This window comes from Podarcis vaucheri (assembly GCF_965113315.1).
Source record: "Podarcis vaucheri genome assembly, chromosome: 6".
NCBI classification, from domain to species: domain Eukaryota; kingdom Metazoa; phylum Chordata; class Lepidosauria; order Squamata; family Lacertidae; genus Podarcis; species Podarcis vaucheri.
The window spans coordinates 69,495,045-69,519,221 of record NC_138764.1 but is presented as its reverse complement, the minus strand read 5'-3'; the positions used below and the strand labels follow the sequence as shown (position 1 = coordinate 69,519,221).

General features: G+C 41.8%; 2 protein-coding genes across 2 annotated transcripts; both read left to right on the top strand.

The window, feature by feature from the left end:
* Window positions 1-953: 953 nt before the first annotated feature.
* Window positions 954-7,306, top strand: CIMIP3 (ciliary microtubule inner protein 3). Its single transcript, XM_082227522.1, has 3 exons — window positions 954-1,143; window positions 4,336-4,405; window positions 6,571-7,306. The coding sequence occupies exons 2-3, from the start codon at window positions 4,391-4,393 to the stop codon at window positions 6,964-6,966; spliced, it is 411 nt and encodes a 136-aa protein (XP_082083648.1). The 5' UTR covers window positions 954-1,143; window positions 4,336-4,390; the 3' UTR covers window positions 6,967-7,306.
* A 4,131-nt stretch (window positions 7,307-11,437) lies between these two features.
* Window positions 11,438-24,122, top strand: GUCA1A (guanylate cyclase activator 1A). The gene is made up of 4 exons (XM_082227521.1): window positions 11,438-11,823; window positions 19,649-19,798; window positions 20,114-20,204; window positions 21,098-24,122. The coding sequence occupies exons 1-4, from the start codon at window positions 11,626-11,628 to the stop codon at window positions 21,247-21,249; spliced, it is 591 nt and encodes a 196-aa protein (XP_082083647.1). The 5' UTR covers window positions 11,438-11,625; the 3' UTR covers window positions 21,250-24,122.
* The last annotated feature ends 55 nt before the right edge of the window (window positions 24,123-24,177 follow it).

Below are 24,177 nucleotides of genomic sequence, written 5' to 3'. Positions count from 1 at the left end.
AATGGAAGGGTGGGCTTAAGTAGAAGACATTTTGCTGCCTGATGCAAGAGAAGATGGTGTCTCTCACCACTCACTGCCATTCCACCTACAAAAGCTGACAGGACTGGTAGCTTTAATCTCATTTCAACACTGGGAACCGGAGCATGTCCTGCAGCACTCCTAAGGTCAGCTTTAGGCGCACACCCTGTTGTCCAGTGCTGCTCTCTGCCCATCTGTTCCCTTGTTCTGCCTAACAGTATTAGAAACATGAGGTAAGTGTTGCGTGGATGGCTGTGTGAATCTATTTCTCCCAGGTCCAAGTCCAGCAGCACGCATTCTATCCAATACATCGGACTCCTTCTCGTGCAGTAACACGGAAGTTAGCGCAAAATGCCTCCCGATTCGAGCAGACACTCTTAAGGTGACTTAACGCCTCCAGCACGTTTGCTGCACGTAAGGAATGTCCTTTGACCGAGGCAAAAAGTTCATTAAGGGCTCGCCCAATGTACCCCTGCAGCTTCCCGCTGAATAGCGAGCTGCGTAGGAGGAGCAAACACGTGGGCGCAACGTCACATTGCAAGCGAGCACCACTGCGCGGCATCCTAAGAGAACTACGGATTTGAGGGGGCGGGCGACGACGCCTGACTTGGCTTCAAGCCGATCCGTGGAGTAGGCTCAGACCAACTGGCCTTAGCTCTGGAATACGGTTTTTTCAAATAAAATAAAAAACAGTGTCTCTGAGCATGTCTGGAGTTTCTCATCGCATGCCCCGAGCCTGGGGTTGGGTCGCGCACGCGGCTTCCCCCAAGGCGAGGGCGCTTCTCCTCCGAATCCCCGATCGGCCACGGGATCCCTCGCCCCAGGATCGCCCCGCCGCTCGCTTCCCTTTTAGGGATCGCCCGTCTCTGCGTGGCCGGCTGACGCCCTGCCCGAGTCACAATGAGCCGTCCCCGCAGGACGCGGCGCCGCGGCGCGCTCTCCCGGGCTGCAGAGGGTGGCGGCACCAGGCGGCGAAGGTCACCATGCGCCCGGGCGCAGCGGCCCAGCCTTCTCTCCTCCTCCCGGGCGGCGCTTTTCCCGGCGCTTAGGGAAATCGCGAGGTGGCGGAGGAGGAGCTGCCGAGTGACGCGACGGGAGGACACCGCGGGGAGGCTTCCCTCGAAGGTAGGCGGCGGCGGGGCTGCTGGGCTCCAAGGAGAGCGGGGCGGAGTCCCACGAGGGAGTCCCTGGAGCATCTTTCCAGGATTGGAGAGCAACAACGCCGGTCCCTTGAAGGTGTCCAGTCCAGCAGCTTATCCGGAACACCAGCCGCTGCGGGACGTGGGCTACGTGTCTAAATCAAATCCACCTTATCTGGAATTGCATAGGAAGGACGTTGTCTTCCCATAGTGTAAAATGCCCAAACACAGAGAGGTTTTCTCTGGCAGCAAAAAAGGAAGCAGCTAGGCGCAGGATGGGAAAGAGGGGACCCCATAGGAGGGACTGTATGTTTGTGTGTTTCTAAATGCCAGTTGCTGGAAACCCCAGAAAGAGAGAGACCTGATGCTCTCAGGTCTTTCCTGTTGGCTTCCCATAGGCATCTGCTTGGCCAAAGTGAGAACAGGATGCTGGGCTATATGGACCACTGACCTTCCTGACCCAGCAGGCTCTCCTTATATCCATTCATATATCCTTTTTGTACTTGTATGGAATTTTGGGAGTCACCAGGTGGTGGGAATTATGGAACTGTGTTGCCTTGATGGGGAAAAGATCCAGCTAGCAACAGTCTGGATAGCCACCAACTTATTGACTCAATATTTACAGCCACAGGCATTTTGGATCAAATAGTTTTTGGAAGGTCTATTTTGCCCTATACCCTCTACAAGGACCCTGCTTTTATGTACTGTGGCTGTAGTGCAGTTGGGGGGTGCGGTACCTTCTGAACCCCTGCAGGAGCATGTATAAATTTGAGTGTACATACATAGATCCCTGTGCAAATGAAACCAAGATATATGAAGGTCAGGAGAGGTGCCAGTCTGGACGTGATATTGATCTCTCCAGGGATGGTTTTTCTTGGTCACAAAGATTCTGATCCATACGGTCGAGCGGCATGTTTGTTTTCTATAAAGCAGGTGATGAAACGGTAAACCTAATACTGTGGTACCTCGGGTTAAGTACTTAATTCGTTCCGGAGGTCCGTACTTAACCTGAAACTGTTCTTAACCTGAAGCACCACTTTAGCTAATGGGGCCTGCTGCTGCTGCTGCTGCCGCGCCACCGGATCACGATTTCTGTTCTCATCCTGAAGCAAAGTTCTTAACCCGAGGTACTATTTCTGGGTTAGTGGAGTCTGTAACCTGAAGCTTCTGTAACCAAGGTACCACTGTATGAACCTAAACATTGTCTATAACAAGCACTTCATCAGAGGCAGGCAAAGAACAAATGCAGGAACTGCGAGGAAAGAATATAGAACTCATCAATAATGTAAAATGATGAGATGGAGTCGAGAGAAGAGCGACCTGGAGGTGTAATTCAGGCTGTTTCTCAGCTTGATCTCTGCCCTCCCTTTGAACTCTGCCTGGAGGTTACTCTGGAAGCTAGGTAGCTGATGGTTTAAGAATGTCTAGAACCTCTCTGTTGCAATTCAACAAACTATCTGAAAAACAGAGGTGTCATTTAGCCGTACCAGCTTATAGCTCTTGACAGAGGTATCCTTCATGAAATTTTTCTGTCCTTCCTCAAAGCCTTCTGAGCTGGTAGCCATCAGAACCCCCTTGTGGCAGTGAATTCTATGTTAAATGTGCACTTGGTCAGGGGTCATCAAGACAGCATCTTGGGGCACCAGAACCAGTGAGCTCACCAGAATCTGCTGTGTCACCTGTGAAGGGTACCGTATTTTTCGCTCTATAAGACGCACCTAGTTTTTGGAGGAGGAAAACAAGGAAAAAAATATTCTGAATCTCAGAAGCCAGAACAGCAAGAGGGATCGTTGCACAGTGAAAGCAGCAATCCCTCTTGCTGTTCTGGCTTCTGGGATAGCTGCGCAGCCTGCATTCGCTCCATAAGACGCACACACATTCCCCTTACTTTTTAGGAGGGAAAAAGTGAGTCTTATAGAGCAAAAAATACGGTATTTGCAAACATCCCCTCAGAAATCCACTGTGCATGGGAGACTGTTTGCTCTCTCTGCTCATTTTCTCTCTGCACTGGTTCAGCCTCTCCTTAAACATGCCCACATTTCATTGGACGGAAGAGGGCCACAGAGCTTCTCCCTGGGAGTGAGCACTGCACTAGCTGATATAGGTGCCTTTTCCAACACGCCTGTACCATTTTGTGGCCATCTCTTTTACCCTTTAAGATACCATCCTTCTACCCTTTAAGATATGGCAGCCATTTTGAGACTGGCAAAAACACTCCAAATGTACCAACTGCATTAGGGCAGTTGCATGTGTGTTTGCAGGCACAGGAGTGCACAGCGGGCCAATAAAAAAGGTGACACCCTTATTTATAATCCTGGTGTGGATCATTTCTTAGTTCCCATGACTTCATCCCAAGTGTGTGTCTGTGTTTCTGGGAGGTTTGTTGCCCATGTCACTTCTTATGGGCACATTACTAGTTGCCGCAGGCTTTGAAAAGGGTTGACAAGACGGCTTTCTAGTTAATCTGGAAAATATGTCGTGTTAGGAAACACCCAATATTTTGCGCCTCTATGAGAAGCTTTAATGAATACAGGAAGGCTGAGAACCATTTCCTTTGCAGTTGGGTCCTATGGAGCACTTTTAAAACAGAAACAAGGGAGGGGAAAATCTTTAAAATTTGGCTTTATTTTATTTTTGCTTTATTTATCTTCTTTATTAGCCGATGTATATCTCAGTGTTTCTTACTGGAGTGACTCAGCATTATTTTCGGTATCTGAACGTGGTTCCAGTTGGGTGCATGTGAGGGAAGCATAGGGTACACATCCCTCTCAGCTTATGGATTTTGAAATAATTCTTCAGAACGTTAAAATCATGGCATGCTATTCTACAGAGTGTAAGTGTTCTACTAGAGCTAGGGTGGGGAAACGTTTGCAGCCCAATAGGCTATTTCCCTTCTGGTCCACTTTCCAAGAGCTGCATGCTAGTGATGGCAAAGCAGCTGAGACATCAAATTTAAAATTTGCATTTATACAGTAGACTTATTTCTAGAGTTGCCAGGTCAGGAACACCCCAGCCTCTGAAAGTTCAGGGCTCAAACTTGATATCTTGGGATGGCCTCTGGAGACAGAGGTTAATTGGAATGGAAGAGTGTCTGTGCTATAATTTGAAGCAAACTTCTGGACTGAGGTGTGCAAGCTGCACATATGGTCTTCTTAATTATTTTTATTTTTTATTGCAGGCACCCTTGCCCACCTAGAGATTCAAGCACTCCATTAGCCACCTGGATTTAAAAGATGCAAAGGCAGAAAGTAAGTGACCATTTGCTCTGGTATAGCATGCTCTGTCAAAAATAGGGGCATGCTTGCAATAATTCTATTTTCACAACAGTGACTACTGCCTAATACCCATTATTAGACATTGCTGGAGGTTCTGCTGTAGCCTGAATTAAAATATGCCGATGTTTGTTCTTTTGGCTCAATAAACAGTCAAAAAGCAGAACAGCCCCACAACAGTTGGTACCCTCACAGCTACAGCGTGTGAAGTTGCAGATTGTGCTTTAGTACCCATGTACATACATTTGCTTGCACCAGAGAATAGATGAATCCTTCTCATAAAAACGTTATTCTACGTGCCACCCCAAACTCCAAGTGGTGAGACTCCAGGGATACCAGCACTTTCCTGGGGCTCAGGTTCCTTGGAAAGACAGCAGAGACCATGGTCTCTAAGTTATATGGTTTTATTTACACATATATACAACCTGAGCATAGGATGGAGGGACTTATAGCCCCAAAAGATCTTGCTTCCCCATTAGTCACAGCTTTGGATTCAATACAGAGCAAGACATATGTATGTCCCCAGTTCTTGTAGCATTTCCCCTCCAGTTTTCAGCTAACGTTCTCTAGCCCAGGCCCATTTTTTTCTCTTTTGGTTGTTGCAGCTATTGCAACCCAGCTCATCCCTTTGGAAAGCCCATGAGGGCATTATGTGGCCAGTTAGTCTTCATCCCCAAAGAAACTTTATTGACTGGTTGCCCAGCTTCCCCCAAACACAGTGCTTTTTTGGGGGGAGGTACTCAGTACCAGCATCTCTTTTCTCTTGTTAAAAAGTGTGGCACTTATTGTAACAACTTTGTGGTGAGTACCGGCTTTTCTAGAGAAAAAGCACTGCCCAAAAGTATAACAATAAGACTAGGCCTGTTAAATCCAGCCAGTGACCAGTCTAGTCCAGTATCCTGTTCTCACAGTGGCCAACCAGGTGTCCATGTCACTCTCCCCTCCGACAGTTTCCAACAACTGGAATTCAGAAGCAGAATGTCTCCAACAGTGAAAGTAGAACCTAGGCATCATGTTTAGTAGCCACCTCCCAACTTAATGATTAAATTCTGGGGCAACTGGGCAGTAACACTGAAGAACAACTGCTCTTAGCATCTCACATTAAAAAAATTCCAGTGGAACATTTCTGAAAAGGCAAATAGGGACAAAACAGCCAGTGATTTGGTTTCTCGGACACAGGTGCCACAAAAGGAGGTCTGTCTCCAGAAAAAATAGGGGCAACTGGTGTGTTTTGATAGACAATGAAGCCCTGCTGGGATAGCTGGTTATATTGTGAGTGCACTTTTTGTGAAACTGAAGAGCTTCCTTGCAAGAAGAAATCTGGATCCTATGTATCTGTTTCTTGATAAACCATTTATCAAAAAAAGGCTGAAGGCTCTGTCCCCCTGTTTGGAAGAAACTGTTGGTTATTTCATTGCACTGACTCCCTTGGCGTCATAGCCATTCAGTGATTTACATGAATGGTTGCCGATTCCCCTTGTTACAGGATTAATAGCTTTACAAGCCAGTGGACAGAGCCAGATCTAGAGGCCTAAAATAATGCAGCCTAATGAGCTCAGAGCATCATGGAAAGTAGAAAACCCGTTAACAGAGTTTAAAAATAAGCTCAAGTGCCGTCAAGAGTTTAAACAGGATAATCAACACAGGTTTCCATTCAACAATTACCTGGGGCACGGGTGTCACTGGCAATAAATAAAGCAGCTATATTGGAACTAGCTGGTTAAGTAACAATTAAAAAATAGTTCTCACACAAATATTTCTTTCCAAATGACTGGCACTAATAGAACCGGCACTTGAATTGAAGAAAGAGACAATTGGGTTATAGAATTGCTGGCTATTATTGTTTGTTTAAAAATCATGTATGCTTATGCACACTTGTCATCAGAGGAATTTCCGTACCTTCGGTTTGGAAAGATGCATTTTCTTCCTGTTATCTCTATTCTTTTTGTTGATGTTAAGTTCAAAATGCTTTTAAATCTTCATCTAACCCAATTGGATATGAATTAAGGATTGGGCCAGGGGAGAGGCGTTGATTTGTGGGGAGGGGACAATTAGATATCCGGGGAGGGGGGCTCATGCAGTTCCCTGTATAACAAATTGACTCAACATGTCCTTCTTCAATGTGGCTTTTATCTTCACAGACCAAGGCACCCATGAAACCCAAAGTATGCATTTGTGCCTGCAAGATGTCACAGGAGAAGAATGCAGCCAAAGCTGCTGCGAACAAGCATCAGAAGCCATTCCCAGTAGCTCTGGGCTACAAGATGGAGCAGGCTTTAGTTTCTCAGTATGTCCCTGTTGTCCTCCACCCTGGAGGACACAAGCGTGAGTCTCTCCGATATGCTTTCTACAACCCTAACTACTCCAACACGTACACACCATTTTACACTTTGCAAAAACCCACCTGCGGTTATCGATATTGTCGAGACACAGATCACACGAGGAAGGTGATGGATGTTGAAAGAGTGGATTTCTCAAAATGGAAACCCATTTTTGGGAAGAAGCCAGGCTTGTCTGCAGCAGGCTCAAAACACTGAAATCGCCATGCAGTTAACCCGCGACTTCCATTCAGAGGCTTGAGCTCACTCATTTTCTAAGGCCACTCAGAAGGAGATGTTGTAGGAACTTCAGAAGAACTTTAGAAGAAGCAGATCTGCCTTAACAAGAGCTTCTGGGATAAATTGCAACACAGTCACCCAAGTGCCACCATAAATCGGGTACCAAAACCCAGGTTTTAGTTGGCACTTTAAGCCAAGGCTCATCCTGGAGAGAAACAATAAAGGCAGCTGGCTTTCCACCTTTTGATGTGAGTCAGCGGAATGCAAAAAGTAGCAAAGCAGATGATCAAAAACTGTGAATAAAACACCAAAATGCAAAGCCCGTTGAGGAAATTCCATTTATCCTTGTGGCCTCATGCACTCTGTGTTTTTGTTCCCCACAGTAATGGTAAGGGCAGAAGCAGAAATAATTTATGCTGTACTTTCCTCAGTTTTGCTGTAACATGGGGTGTCAGTGGGGGCTTTTGGATCTCACACATGGAGAGTTCTGTCTTCTGAGTTTCAAACAGCCACTGGAACAGGGAAGGTTGATACACAACTCTGTTATACCTTCTCCACTTTGGTATAGCATGTGAATGGACTTTCATGAGCTGAAGATGTCACTTCTAAGGCAGGTGAAGAAGGTAGGCAGCCAGTTTAGCGATCTGGAAATTTGCAAAGATGTTAAGGTGGAAGCATGAGAGGGAAACCCACAGTATCCTAAGCAAGCAGACAGGTCATTGCTACAGCAGGGCTGTGTATCTCCACAGCTTTGTTATATAAGAAGTACCCACCATTCTCTTGAAACCTGGGGTGCACCTGAAATAAGGCTCTGCTGTAGTCTAGTGACATGTTGAGAACATTGGACTTTACACAACCTATTTGTGTGTATCAGAAACATCTTGGTTATCAGGGATGTGATTTGAGGGGCAGAATCTGTATGTGCTTACCACATTTGGATGTAAGTGAAATGATACAGATTACCATGTGAAGAGATTGTGTGCGTGTATGTGTGTGTGAGAGAGAGAGCATTAAGCCCAGAGTCTAAAATTATTTGTGGGCCCACACAAGTAGGACATCTTAAGTACTGCAGGGGGGAGGAAGACACAACAACACAAATGCCTCGGACCTCTAGGTGTGCACTCACTTTGTAGAGGATGAGACTGGAGTCAGGATGACTCCTGCTGGGGAAGTCTCCAGCTTCTATCCTCTTGCAAGTGCTGAGCTATTTATTTTTCTGTTTGTTTTACAGTATGTGTGTTTTCCATCTGCTTTAACATGGCTGAAGATATTTTAGATGTTATGCTGCTGCTGCGTTTCCTTCATGCAGATGTCATTGGGTTCCCACATATCCCTATTTGCAAGGAGGAAGTAGCACGAGAAAGCATCCATAGTTGGTTGCACTTTATCCAGGTCCAGTTATTTTAAGAAGTTCCACAAGGGCTGCCTGCTGCACACACTATAAAGTATGCATTTCAGTCCTGATACTTTATCTGCATGGACACAGGCAAGTTACACTCATGCATTGCTAACCGTTCCACGACAGCTCAGGACTCTTACTAAGGAGCATTTGCCACACTTGTTCATTTTATGCCAGGCTAGGTTATGTAAGTGACCATTGCTGCTGGAATGTTTATTTTAGGGAAACTGAAATGATCTCAAAGCAAAAAACAACCCCAGCTGGACTCATGGCATGGAGCAAAATTTAAAACTGTCCCTATCTCTGAAAGAACATGCTAAATGCCAAGGGGCTTTCTGAAAGAGATGAAGGCAGCCCAGGATGATCAGAAGTAAATCCTTAGATGTGTCAATGCAGAGGAGCTTCTAGCAAAAGCCAAATTTAGGCCAGGCTAACTAACTGCTGAATTTCAACACTTAGTGGGTCTGCAGCAGATTGGAGGGAATCCCCTGAAATCCTCTAATTGCGTAGGGGCTATCCCTGGTGCTTAGCAGACATGGTATTTCCTCTGCTATAAACAGGTGTTTCCTCCTCGTCCTTAATATTAATCCACTTACACAAGCTGCAGAAGTGTGTCACGAACTGCCTTGCACTGGGCTGCAACTGATTCCTTGATCTGACTTGCTCTTTCCAAAGACACAGTTTCTAGAAACATATAGAACAAACAACAGAGATCCAGGGTTTTTTGGGAGTGGGCGGAAGTGGCAAGACTTACAGAATTTAGAACTGCGTTGTTTTGCTCTGGCGACCCAGAAACTTCTTGGCAAAAGTTGGCTTCACTTTTCATGGATTCTTGCAAGACCTGCTAGCTGAGATCTTCTATAATTTTATGTATTTGTCTCTTAAGTTCTATGGGGTGCTGCTGGGAAAGCATTCCATGTGGGCATATATGGCAATAAGTGAAACAATGCAATCATTGGAAAATGTGGGTGACTTAATGGCACAATCCTATACATGTATACGCAGAAATATACATGTATATCTCAGATATACATGTATATCTCAGAAAATACATGTATAGGCAGATATACATGTATATCTCAGGAAAGTGTGCATAGGATTGCTCTTACGGTTGCTATTTTAATAATATTTCAATCAGATTCAGGGCAGGAGTTTTTCTAGGCACTTCAAGGATCCAGGCACAGGCCAGTGACACCAATGTGCATATCGTTTGCGTGTGCTAATGTATAAGTGAACCAATTCAGATGGCAAGTGCCAGGGCCTCACCAGCACTGGGCTTTTAAAAATGGAGAAAAATCAGGCAGGAGACTGGGCTGGTGCAAAAGATTCAGAGCTCGGACCTGCTAGGCCACCCCTTAAAGCATTCCTGATTCAGGGTAAACTGCAATGTAGTGAAGATGGGGCCAACGGGAAATGAGCAATGGAGACGAGTTTGGGAAGCAAAACTCTATGCTTTTTTCTAAAAAAAAAATATTTAGAAGTACTCTAATTTTCCTACTCATATTGAAATACTGCCCCTCAATGAGGCCAAACTCAGATTCACAAAATGATTAGGGGTATGCGTCCCCCTGTGTCCCCCCAGGAAAAAAGCACTGGCAGAACTGATACAGAAGTGGTGAGGAGCATTAGGCAGGTGTTGCCTGAAGCAGATGTGTGACAAAATGTGGAGGAAGGGCAGAATAGAAATAGAATAATAAGAAAGTTGCAGGCCACTCACAATCTCTTAGCGGAATGAGATTCCAGGGGGTTCCAGGTACTTTACTCAGGGTCCGTGTCTCCTTTTGGAAATGAGGCGCAGCTGAGACTATGGTCCTAACTCACATTGCTTCTAACTCTAACCTCTCTAAGCTCTGGTTTAAGGCTGTCCCAACCATTTGCCATCTCATACTGAGTCCCTCTGATCCTTTGTCCTCTTAATTGCTCATCCCCCAGGCTAGCCCCTCACGAGAAAGTTAGCCTAGCTTAATTAGCTTTTAACATTTGCTGATTCCAGGTGTTAAAAGTGTCTGGCAGACAGCTTAAAACACACTGCTCTGGCCTCCAGTTTTAACGCTCCAAGCCTTGATTAAATTCTAACACCTACTGGTCCCAAAGAGTTTAGGGTGTCTAACAAGCACAAATTCATAATAATAATAATAAAGAGGAAAGCTGACACGTGGAAAGACATCTCCCTTTCACACTGGGTTGCTGGACAAAATGGGGCTGTGCAGCTTAGTGTCTTTCCCTGTTGGATGGATACAAGTATGACTTGGGGAGATGAAGGCTATCTACACACTAATAGCTTAAAATACAGCAAGGTCAACCCCCCCCCACTGTGTTTCAAGTCTATTTGCATGTTGCTGTACATACCAGACAGGAGGCTGGGATGTCTTTGCCAGATGAGCATTCCCTGTTTGAGTTCCCCTTCACTGAAGAAGAAGAAAACCCTCCCAACTCCTATTTGTGAAGCTATCATGTATATATCATGGCTGTCTCAAATGTACACACCTCAGCTTTACTGCGAAATGAATGTGGCTTATGTTTTCTTTTTGGATTGAAGCTGGCTTGAGGGAAAACACATCAAATGACAGTATTTCTCAAGAAAGTTGACAAGACTGAGGTGACATGATAGAAGTTCATAAAATTACTCATGGCCTGGAGGAAATGGACAAAGTAAAGTTTCTCTCTCTCTCAGAATTTGTGGACACCCAAGGTTGCTGAATGTTAGAAGATTCAGGACAGATAAAGTACTTGTTCACACAGCACATAGTCAAAGTATGGAGCTCATTCTGTCCTGTATGCCATATCTGCACATGGCTGATAGAATCAAAAGAGAAGTGGATTAGAAGCTTACGATGTCTTCAGGTAAATCCTGCCATTTTAATCTCCTGGGTCCCATAATCTGCAAAACGCTTTCCCATTTTACCACCTTTCTATTTTTTGCCCTGAACTTCCCATGCCCCTTTTGGGATCCCATCATAGGACTCTTCTCTCATTGGCTGGAGGAGGATTTAGTGGGTACTTAAACATCAGGTGCTTCTTTGAAGAGGCTTTTGCAATTTTAAAACTCCATCAGAGAGTGTGAAATTTTCTCAGGAAGCTCCCCCAATCATCCCTGCTCTTTAGCAAGCCTTAGGCGGTTTGCTGTTTTCTTTCACTTATAAATACCATACCGTCTGCTTCTGAATTGTAACAAGGGGGAAACATCTAGAAGTCCTCCACTGTTTTTTGAGAGACGTGCTCACCTCTTTTGCTTTACAATGGGGAACATGGATGGAAAGTCTGTTGAAGAACTGAGCGCCACCGAGTGCCACCAGTGGTACAAGAAGTTCATGACGGAGTGTCCCTCCGGTCAGCTGACCTTGCATGAGTTCAAGCAGTTTTTTGGCTTGAAAAACCTGACTCCAGCATCAAATGAATACATCGAGCAGATGTTTGAAACATTCGACTTTAATAAGGTGGGTATTCAGCTGCGGTCAGACAACATTCTGTTTACATATGTAATGCCCATACATATAAGAACATGTGGTTCTTATCTAAAATACTATGAAACAGCATCTAATCCTCACAGTGTTGATCTTTGCCGTTTTTACTTTGCTTGATATAGAACAGTAATTTCTGTCTGTCTGTTATGATATTGCACACTTTCTATTTTTTTGAATGGAATGTGCCTTTCTCAGTTTTGAATTGCTGCTTATGAACGTGCTATATGTGTTGGACCTTTTTCAGAAGTAGTCTGGTTATTATGGCTAGTTTAATCATTTACCTTTACTGCTGGGTTAGATGGAAATTTCAAAGCCTGCCGTTTTCAAAGTCCTGCACCCAGAACCCCATCACATGAGCATTTCTGAAGATTTGTAACAAAAAACTCTGTTACCTGCATCTGCAAAGCAAATTTCCTATTACTGCTGATGTTCTACAATAATATTCTGATCATGCAACGCTCCTTAGGAGCTTCTGGTTTCATTTTAGTCTGGTGATCTTCTCCAAGCCTTTTTCGAGGGAGCTGGAATATTGGTTACTGCTGCCCCATGAAAAATACTGCTATTCTGATTATATGCTGACAGTGACCTGTTTAACATCAGTGGAGTTGATACAGGGTCATCACATCACATGTGGAGTGCTGGCAAACCAGGAGCAAAGCTGTATAAGAAGCTTTCAGGACCTAGGGGCATGTAAAGCTTATTTTCTAGGCAAAAGGCCCTAGGGTCAATTCCTGCTGTCATTCAGCATCTGTTAAGTATAGAATTGATCTGCAGATGTCAAAGGAGGCAGCCCTGTCTTTACTCTTAAGTCAGATGTGTTCTAGATCCGTTTAACAGGGGAGCTGTAAGGATCCCAAATCTTTTTCTAAGTGCCCCAAATATTTCTGGGTATAAAATGAATTTGAGAGAAATTGTGGGGTGATCTGGGTTGGGGAAATCATTTAAGATGATTTCATCTGGAGATAATTTGGGGAATAATGAATGGGGTTCAGGCATGGTGTGTTAAGGTAGGGTGTTGCTATTCATCTTGTCCTCCTGTCTGGCAGGGAAGCACTGGATTCATGGCAGCAAAGGCATACCCTCTAACATTTCGCTGATGAAAACAGGGACATCCTATTTAATAATGATGATGATGATGTTATTATTTATAACCTGTCCATCTCACTGGGTTGTTTCAGCCACTCTGGGTGGCTTCCAACATATGTAAAAACATAATAAAACATTAAAAAAATTTTTCAAAAAACTTCCCTATACAAGGAAGCCTTCAGGTGTCTTCTAAAGGTTGTGTAGTTACTTATTTCCTTGGTTCGGGGGTCGCATACTCTCCAACATTTACCTGATGAAAATAAGGACATTCTACCATACCCTCCAATATTTATTTGATGAAAATAGGGACATCATAAGGAAAAGTGGGACACTCCAAGATCAGGTCAGGAACCAGAACAGCTTCTGTAAATGCAGGATTGTCCCTGGAAAATAGGGACACTTGGCGGGTCTGCAAAGCTGCTCTTTCAAGGTGTCTCCAGTGGGGTTTTTTAAAAAGCCTTGTCACTAATGAGGCTCTTTCAGTGGATAGCCAAAGACAAAATGAAAACTGCTATTATTTTACTATTTATTAATTTGTATACCACTTATATGCCAAAATGGCATATAAGGACTGAACCAATAACTGAGCCAGAGAAGTGAAGGTTAGTTATAGAGGCATGGATTATGATCAGTTATTCAGTAGGTCATTAAATTCTGAACCACAGAGTCTGTAAGTCTTTTCTATACCTCTCTGCACCACCCTAGTTTTTTAGAAAAACGGGTCAACAGTGTTCAGCAGTGTTCAACTGTGAAATATTTAGGACAAATATTAAATGATATAAACACCCTGTGCTTGCAGAAAGTCATTTTAAATTATTAGAGAGTATTTTACAGTAGAGAGAGAGAGAAAGAGAGAGAGAGAGGGAGAGAGAACTTCGTCTGAAAAGTATAATCAGACAATGGATAAAGAGGTTATTTAACTGACCCCAAATGCTTCATACCTGTGCAAGAAAGGCTCCCTCAGATATTAGTCTTCCCACAGATGAAAGATGAAAAAGATGTAGAGTGTGAGAGTGATCCAGCCAAAATTGAGTACTATATAGTCTTATTGATTTTACTGTAAAATACTTTTAAGTAAGTGCTTAACTTTCCCGCTGACATCACTATGCAGCTAAAAGTGCCCAACTTTGGCTGAACCTGCGTGCACTTAAATGTGTGTTAAGTGTGCATCCTTGTGTTAATTATAAAAATTAAGTGTGTGTCTCTGTTAAAAGTGAGTGTTAAGTGTGTGCTTGTGTGTTAAGTGTGTGTCTGGGGTGTGTCTGTTCTATGTAGTCATTAAAAAAAACCTTGCTGTTTGGCACTTAAGCAGTCATCCCTTGTGTTTGTGCATAGGTAAGTGTGATCCTGTGTGTGTGGCTGTGTGCGTTTCTGGTTCTGTCCACTGTGGGGCCTGGCCCACAAACCTTTGGAATGCTACCCCCAATTACTTTCCACCAGAGGACTGTAGCTCTCCGCCTGAAAATGCGAAACATCTATTCACTGTCCGCAGTCATTTGAAAGTATTAGGATTTGAGCTATTTCATAATATAGAAGTCTACAGAGCAAAACTGACCTTACCTCAACTACTTTAGGCTAAAGGGTGCTGCTAAGGACACGTGATATTAGAGATGCCGAACCAAAGTTTTGCCTTCCACCTCTCATTGTCTGCAGCCACTATGGCTAGTTGCCAAGGTTAATAGGAGCTATAGTCCAACAATAGCTAGAGGGCCACAGGTTCCTCATCTTTGTATAATATTTCCTGTCGAGGAGACCTGCTATTTAGTTTCAACAATTGGGGAATGTCCCAGGAAAGCAATGTTTTGTTCCATCTGCCTCCCATGAAATGTCACCCCAAATGAAAATTATTCCAGACTTTCTCTTTAGTCCCTCAACTGAGTTTTAACTTCAAAGCAAAAAGTTACGCAGGCAAAACAATTAAATGATATATTGTCTCATTTTTGTTGTGGTAAGAGCTTGCCGGACATTGCTTCTAATAAAAACAGATTTTAATAACGACATTTCAATTTGGAAAAATGGTTCTATCCATTTCATCTTGTGGTACAGAGCTCATAATTATCAATTACAAATATTCAAACCGACAATGATAATTTTGTTTAAAAGAATGCCCTTATCAGTAAATTCCTGCTTCAGTTTTCACAAAAAGCAACAATGAATTTTTAATCAGGCATTTGTTCTACTTGTGTCTAAGCAGAGATGGATGTGAAATTTCATTCTGTTTTCATTTTAATGTGAACCTAGCTAATTTGCACTTTCTAAATGTGCATATTAGGACAAAGGCATGCTAAAAGGCTGAAGAATTTTTAGGTGAATGTTTAAAAAAAGTGCAACTAATGTGGAAATGTGGCAAATCGAATTTAAGATTTTTTTTAAAAAGGAGAAACTGAAACTGACAGATTTGTACATATCTAGGAACAGGCAAATCTGTTAGTCTCTGTTTCTCTCGGTTCCTCTTCTTTACAATCTTAAATTCTATTCTCCAGATTTCCATATAACTTTGTGATTAAAAAAATAATTCTCAGGAAAATTCATCAGTGCAGATTTCTCTTCAGATACATTTGTTTTTATGCAATTTTGCCTGTTAAACATAGCAATTTCCCCAATATATTCCATTATTACAAAGCAATTTCCTCTAATATAATGCATTTTTGTATGTCATTTTCACAAATATATTAATTTTTATGAACATTTTGTCCTAATATATACATTTTTATACTGCACTGGAACATTCAGTGAATTTTCAGTTCTTGTATTGTTTCAGTCAGTCAGTGCAAATTAGGTAGATTCACCTTTAAATGCAAATTGAATTGCATTTCTCCTCCATCTCTGTTCATCTCTACATGTGAGCAAACATGTGAAGGTGAGGAGGGCGGATTCCACTAAGCCTCACCTTTCTACTATGTCACTATCCTCTGGTTTACAGCCCTCGTGAGTTTAAGGTACATGGTCTGAAATGGGGAGCTTCAATAATTTATGAAGGTTCCCTGTGTGATATAGAACCCAGCGCAAACATTTGAGGAATTTTTGTTTCAGCAGAGCGCTTTTCTTAAATTGCAGGACTTCATTTGGAAATGAAACAGGTTAATATCCCATTTTGTATCCAACATTTGGCATTTTATTTATTTTAGTAATGGTCTCCATTATTCTTGACAACAACTATATATCTTACAGGGCCAACAATAATTTACAAATGCCCAATATTTCTCACTCACCCTCTGCATATCTCTGATAATTTATTTATGCATTGAATTGAGTATTCAGGATTATCTAATCCACAGTGTTTGATAAAACTTTCATTAGATGCTATCACTTACAACTACCAAATTGAGCAAGAATTTGTGGAATAGAGCTTTGGCTTGACTTGTTGTATAATAGGTCAAACTAATGCCTTCTAAGAAGCATGATCTTAAGCATATTTATATACTGTAGAAGTCCCACACAGTTCAAAGGAACATAATCTCTGTTGGTACATTAAAGACTACAACCATAATTCCATATCAGGTTATTTGTGTTTATGATTAAAGGATGCACGACTTGGTCTTTATTAATTTAATGAACTCCTAGGATTTGATGGATTAAGGAAGTGGTTGTGCAAAGTCATTGAGCACACATCCATGTGAATTTAGTTTTCATCCATGATTTCCTCAATGGATGTCTGCAGACTTTCCATGCTCTTACAGTTCATTGAAATAAATTGGACATAAAATGTATAGCTGGTTATAAAATAGTACAATCCCATTATTTTGAGAGAAGTTACAATGGAAATTCTTGGAGGCAAGGGATAGACAGTTGATCAAAATCAAGATTTGTTTCCTGTTCTTGCACAAGAATTAATCATGAATGACAGTGGTTGAAATGAGAAAATAACCAGTTTTTTCCATATGAATGCTTCCTCATGCAGTGACACCTGCCCAACCATCTTTACCCTGTGATTAAACATTTGCACTCTGCCTGCATTGCCACGTGCAGTAATTTAATTATGCCTTCAGCATGGGGCAGTTTCATAACCATAGATCCAGCCTCCTACTCACAACGTCATAGGAATAATCAGCCTTGCAACTCACATTTAGAGTTACCAGATCTTTTAATCTTCAGGCCTTGCCAAAGCAAAAATCCCATATAAAGCAAGTCTTGATTTCTCAATGAGTCTTTAAGATAAGAGAGAATGATGATGATGATGATGATGAAGAAGAAGAAGAAGAAGAAATAGTAATTATTATTATTATTATTATTATTAGTAGTAGTAGTAGTAGTAGTAGTACCCTGCCTATCTGGCTGGGTTTTCCCAGCCACTCTGGGCGGCTTCCAACAAAATATTAAAATACAATAATTCATCACACATTAAAAGCTTCCCTAAACATGGCTGCCTCCAGATGTCTTCTAAAAGTTAGATAGTTGTTTATTTCCTTGACATCTGATGAGAGGGCATTCTACTGGGCGGGCGCCACTACTGAGAAGGCCCTCTGCCTTGTTCCCTGTAACTTTGCTTCTCGCAGTGAGGGAACCGCTAGAAGACCCTCAGTGCTGGACCTTGTGAAAGACACGACTAACATGCATACTCAAACATGGATATTTGTCTGAAAATAAATTCCATGGCTTTTAATTTACTTCTTATCAATAATTGCTGACTTAGGTTTCTGTTAGCAGAAGTTTTGTTTCTCCCTTTCAACAGATTAAAAGAAGAAAATGCAAGAAGTGTGCCAGGTTGACCAAAAATACACTAAATAAACTTTTAAAGTGGGATACAGAGCTGCTTTGTGCTTGGCCCGGTGGGGTTTTTTTTACCCTTCTCCTTCATGAACAGCAGATGCCACCCCCATGCCATACCACCAACTTATTTTGAAAGGATCCTTGGTTACAAATGTGGCTGTGACATGTGGGATAAAGAACTGCTGTTTGAGCAACGCAAGTTGAAAGCCCCCTTGAGCTTGTGCAATTTAGCTGCATGGTTCTTTGAATCCCAGCCATGATGAATAAATCAACATGCAGGAAATCCAATCCGGTAATTGGGTTCAATGTTGTTAAACCTAATCTGACTTTTGCGCCTGTAGAATAAATCAGATTAGCTGTTTGTGATCGAGAGGGAAATAGTTTGAGTTGCTGTAAGAGAACATCCCACGGGAATCTATATTCCCCTTCAAATTGTACTGTTCTGTCATTGAAGCATGGAGATGAAACCATACAGCTATCTAGTGTAGTGGTTGTTGTTGTTTTCATTTGTTTAGTTTTTAGCAGGTCCATACAGACATGATTTGAGCAGACTATTCCAGAATTTCCGAAGCAGCACCTGCACTTACATCTTAGGTGTATAATGCATGCAAACGTACATTGATCCTGACACATAGCTTCTTAAAAAGCACCTTGAAAGTCCTGGCCAAGACGTGAATCTCTAGGTAGCATGGCAACAGACAATCACAAAACAAAATGAAGCACAAGGACAAAGATACAGATAATCAGGGCTCAAAATGAAATTAACCTCCATGGAGACAAATCTGGACAAATAATTTGGTCTGTCAAGTTCTTCTTGCCAAGGATTACAGCCTTAGGTTTTGGTTAGCAAATGTATATACATTTGAGATCTGAACAAAAGTCGCAGCCGCATGAATTTCAAAAGCACAGTTCTCTGGCATCCATCTATACATTCCTGATCGACATTGTGTTCCAAAATGCCATTGCACCAGTGATATTTAGCAGTGAATGGACCTATGGAGCAGATTCAGCACAGAGGATCCTGCACTTCTTTTTTCATTTTCCACTGCAGAAAAGCTTGAAGAAATATGTAAATACAATAAATCTATTTGTTATTTTGGAAGGTTTTTTTCCACCAGGCCCCCCCCACCCCATTTTTACATCAGCTGTTTTGTAGTAGAAATACATAGAAATACAATCATTCCCCTAACTTTTCAGTGATTTGTCAACATTATTTTAACAGCAGCTTGAGAATCACAAAGGTACAGAGAATATACACAAGCAGTCAATGAGCCCTTGAAAGGCAGATCTCTAGGAAATCTTTGTTCCTATATAAAAGGAGGACACTAGAAAGTAGGCTCATCTGAGGTGGCAAAATCATCAGATGCTTCATTCTTTTGGTGTGGTGCTAAATTGCGTGTTTTGAGACATCCCTGGTAGTTGATGTCTAAAAGCACCACATCTTTTATCTCCCAACTCTTCAGAGGAACTATGAAAGGCAGCAAGCAGTGATCTTTCTATTTGTCTGAGAGCATCGTAAAATTCATATAAAGAAAAACCATGTGGAAAAGGATGCCATACACAAGATCAGCTTTCAGCTTAATTCACTGGGGAACTGGTACTTGTGACCCATTTCAGTTCCTTTTCCTACTGTAAATGTTCTGTGTAATGCTGCAAACATTGACTAATACTTCTGTCCGGCTTTAAAGCAGGGTTGTAATTGCACTTGCATTACAAAAGTTGAGATATGTATTTGATTGTAACAGAAACAGTGCCTATGGGAAGCAATAGAAATATTATAAAGGAGGTGTGCAGAAAAAGGACCACGGATGAATGGTAGGATGAGGCTAAGGTCTCCAAGAGTGTGTTTTGGTAAGAGCAGTTCTCTTTGATGATTTTCATTGCAAATGTATGTTTGTGTGCACCCTGTGGTTGATCCAATGTTTAAGGCACAAAAGCATTCAGCGAGAATGGCTGTGGCTTACTCATAGCATCTGACAAGCTGCCTCTTGTGTTTCAACAGGATGGCTACATTGATTTTATGGAGTATGTGGCAGCTCTAAGCTTGGTCCTGAAGGGAAAAGTAGAACAGAAGCTGAGATGGTACTTCAAACTGTATGATGTGGATGGAAACGGCTGTATTGACAGGGATGAGTTGCTAAACATCATTAAGGTGAGTTATATTCCTTGGCTAATTGTTGTATTGATGGTGTTTGGCAGAAGTTTGTGGAAGATTCCATGACACAGTTGCCCTTTACTGTTTCAATACAGGAGGCAACCATTTTGCACGTGTCCAACTGACACATGACCACTGACGTGGGGGCCTAAAGAGGGCAGGGTGGGGGTGGCCATAATGGGGCAAAGTGGACTTATGTGTGCTCCACTGACGCACATAGGGGCCATGGGGGGGAGTAATCCATCTACTGTGTGCAAATACATAACTCTGCAACTTGAGCTCATTAAATGTTCCCATCTCAATTTCCTGCAGGCGATTCGCACCATCAACCCATGTCATGAAGTAATGACAGCTGAGGAATTCACAAACATGGTGTTTGATAAAATCGATATAAATGGAGATGGTAAGAATTTCTCTATGCACTCCAAGGTGTGGCCTGACATTTATAGGCCAAAAATATAGACTGGGACCTACCAGTGTGTGGTCATAGGACTCTTGTGTAAAGGTTTCAGATTGACATCAGTTTGCACTAGAGAAAATTCAGCGCAGGAGGGATGGCCGCCAGTGTTACATGCCAAAATTGATCAAAGAGAGGTGGGGTACTACCTCACATTTCTTTGGTAGGAAGAAATTAATTAGCTAAATAAATAAATAAGACTACTTCTTTTCTGTTGGCCCTCTGACCATTATGCTTTTAAGGCAGACATAACTGACATTCCATTCCAAACATTCCACTTCCTTTTCTGAATCTTTGAAACTATTCCCCCCTCACACTGCACTGCAAGTTGGTCCTGAGAAATGCAACAAAATGTTAATGTGAGAGGGGAACAAACCTCCAATGCAGGTCTATGGAAAGACTGTGGAAAAGTCAGTTAACTAAGCCTGAGGTCTGCAAATCATGTACTCCACTGAGATGCTTAAGACATTTTGCTTATTCAGGAGAAGAAGTAATTTAATCAGGGTTGAGATTAGTCAAAAAGAGAGAAATCAATTGAATAGGGAGATTTTAAATAGGAATTTAAAGAGGTGAAGATAACGGATTCAGATCTGATATGCTACAGACCTTGAAAGTAGGTTGATCAGCTATTGTGACATCCTGATGTAAGGAAAGGGGGGGGGTCTCTCTTCTTTGGAAGTGAAACAAAATCCTGCAACTCCGACTTGGGCAGAAATGGTGGGCATGATGCAGAAATAGCCAATTCGGTTTCCATGTCATCCCTTTGAAAATCAGATACCACACCATCCATTACATTAGGCTATACAGTACATGAATTGAGATCCTATGTGTTTTTGCAGGTGAGCTGTCTCTGGAGGAGTTCATGGACGGAGTACAGAAAGATGAGGTTCTACTTGACATCCTGACCCGTAGCCTGGACCTGACACACATTGTTCGAATGATCCAGAATGATGGAAAGAATCCCGAGGAAGTGGCAGGAGCTGCTGAATAGACAGATTTGAATTTTTCAAGGGGAAAGGAAAAATGCTAAATATATGTAACACTGCATAAACAAAAATCAGGGATACAAATTGGAAAGGGGTCCAGGGGACTCTGTTTTAGAATAGTACCCTAAAGAGGAAAAAAAAGTATCAGCTTTTAACCTTTTTCTGTGTAATCAGAAGACGCCATCTGTTGTGATCACAATGAATAATGGTTACTGGTACTTAAGATGTTCAGGTTGCTTGGGAAGTAGAGGCAACTGGCAACACATCTACTGAAGGGAATGTGTTAAAATTTAAAAAGAAGATGCTTTGTTGGCTGAACCCTCCAGGATCAGTGTCAGTAGAGGAGGCCAGCATGATGGAAATTTCTGAATGGTGCCACAAGAATCCCAGTGCCATCTTGACTGCCTCCGAAGGCTGCACGTTCTAGTGAGGGATATAATCTAGCTGGGATAGAGCTGGATCATGTAAGACTGAAAAATATAACTTGAAAAATGCCTAGGTGCTGACCTCCTTAGATGCAGTGGAGCTCAATGATATCCAAGTTCTTCTACGCGTTCCTGAGAATCTAAACTTGGTTCCACTGAAGTCAGAGATCAAAGTCTCATGGACTCAAATGGTTCTAGGGTCTAGTGATGACCCTTTCTGTATGTCAGGCTTTACATAATTGTTTTGGTCCCATCAATGGCAAGTGGGAGCCTGGAAAATGCAAGCAAGACACATAATGATTTGCCCCCAAATCAAAAGAAACACAAAATAACTCATGTGTTATTTTAGTGAACCAGGCTGGTTGCCATTCAGTCTTTCAAAAATATATTTCACAGAATTCTGCTTCTAGTCTGATGCAGAGTTCTGCATAAGTGATAGATGCAAAGATTTGCAGATAAGGTTTGGGCCAATAAAAATAATATATCTCTCGTTTGTTTGGAAATCATCAGGCAAAACTAAATATTTAGCTATTTCAGTTAAGAAAATTGAGACAGTTTTAGAATGTGTCTGAAGCAAACGGGCACTAAAATTCAGCCATACAGATAAAAGCCCTGGAGGCTTAATTCCTTCACAAAAGTGAAGCCACATTTACTTAGGATATCTGTATTAATGATACAGTTTGAACACACCTTCAGAAAGTATCCAATGTTAATTTTAGGAAAGAAGATTTTGAAATTTGTTTAACTTTGTTTGGAAAATGTTTATATATTTTTTGCAAAGAGAAACAAAATGTAAGCACCAGTATACACACTTACATAGACTGGTTACACACTTGATAAAATGGTTCGTTGTCAAAATGACTCTGATCAGTGCTGATCAGATTCCACAAAATATTTGTGGCGGGGGGCGGGGGGCAAGCTGTGCTGAGTTTGGCTTGCGGCCACTGGCCAGCCATTTCAGCATGGGACACTATGGCTACAAGACTTTTGCACAAAATGAATAAAGACTGGATATCTCAAGAAGAATGGGCCCAAAGGCTCCCTCCACACACTTCCTGAAACAGCTAAGGACCAAGTGTGCATTTCACAGGGTTTGATAGTAGTACCATTTTTGTGGGGAAAATTGCAACCCTTCAAGCAACAGTCATAAAAGATGCAACGGGGTGTGAAAAGTATTTCAAGACAGTTGCTCAGAGTCAGAAATACACAATCTTGTCTGCATTCATTGATGAGATTCATAGTTATAGTGACACTGTTCATGTTTGAAAAATCTCAGGCCCCAATGCCAGAGCTAGAGAAACTGAAAAACAATACCACTGACAACAGTGTTATTTTCTCCCTCTTCCTTTCAAGTATTCAGCATGTGCCTTTAAACATGTACCAGCCTAATCAAAGCAGTTTCTGTAAGAGCCTCTTGTCGTTGCAGGAAGAATCTCTAAATGGCAACGCTGACATATTATGGCTCAAGAGGTCTAGTAGAATATTTTCTGTATGTAACAAGAGCATAAGCTTCTTTTTTATTTGCTGGTCTTGACAGATTGTAAAATAATAGCTATTTTTGTAAATTTAGAAAGGGTGGGTTTTTTTAATAGGCATTCGTGCTACCTGCATTATTCTCTGACAAGTGAATATATAAGGCTGCAGTCCTGTACATGCTTATTTGGAAGAAGCCCAAATGAACTCTATGGGACTTCACTTCTGAAATAGATTTCTATAGAATTATACTGTTAGAGTGTGATTTGTAGCATAGAGGATTTTTTTTGACTATTTTATTGCACAAAATCACATTAACCAAATACCTGCAAAAAGAAAATTAAAAAACCTTTCCTTTGGTAGGATTTTTTTTTTTTTTTTTAACTACAAGCTGAGCTTTTAAAATGCTGGTACATCTTCACATAATCAAGGTGGCCAAAATTTTTAGGTCCATTATGACTTATTATAAGAATTGAATGATAAAAAGATAAGGCTTTGTATTATGGTCAAGAGACATACATTACAATTTTCCATAAGAAAGCTGCACTTTAACTCCAATGATCACACATTTTCCTGAAAACACAAATAGTTCCGTGTTGATTATTGTTTGTTCCACTGATGAAAGTGGATTATATATTTTATGAGTGTCATTAGCTCAATCATGCATATGGCTGTGATGTTTTGCAGGAACTCTGCAATATGTTCAGGTCCTCCGTATCTCTACATCCCTGCCCATTTCCATAACTACACACTCCCTATCACTGTTAGTGATTACTGAATTAATTTTTCCCTCACCTGACAGGGACAGGAGACAGGTATGAGAGAGAGTCAGGTGATACTGGAAGCAATAACTTTATCAGCTTTTATCTATTGCACATTAGACATTTTCCATGTACACACTCTTTTTTATTTTCTGAAAATGTATATTTCCGTTCAAATGTAAACTTGTAAGTTTTATACTTTGGATGTTACAATGTAATAAAAGGGCAAATTAAAGATAGTATTTTACAAAATCAGCTTTCTTTGGTATTTTTA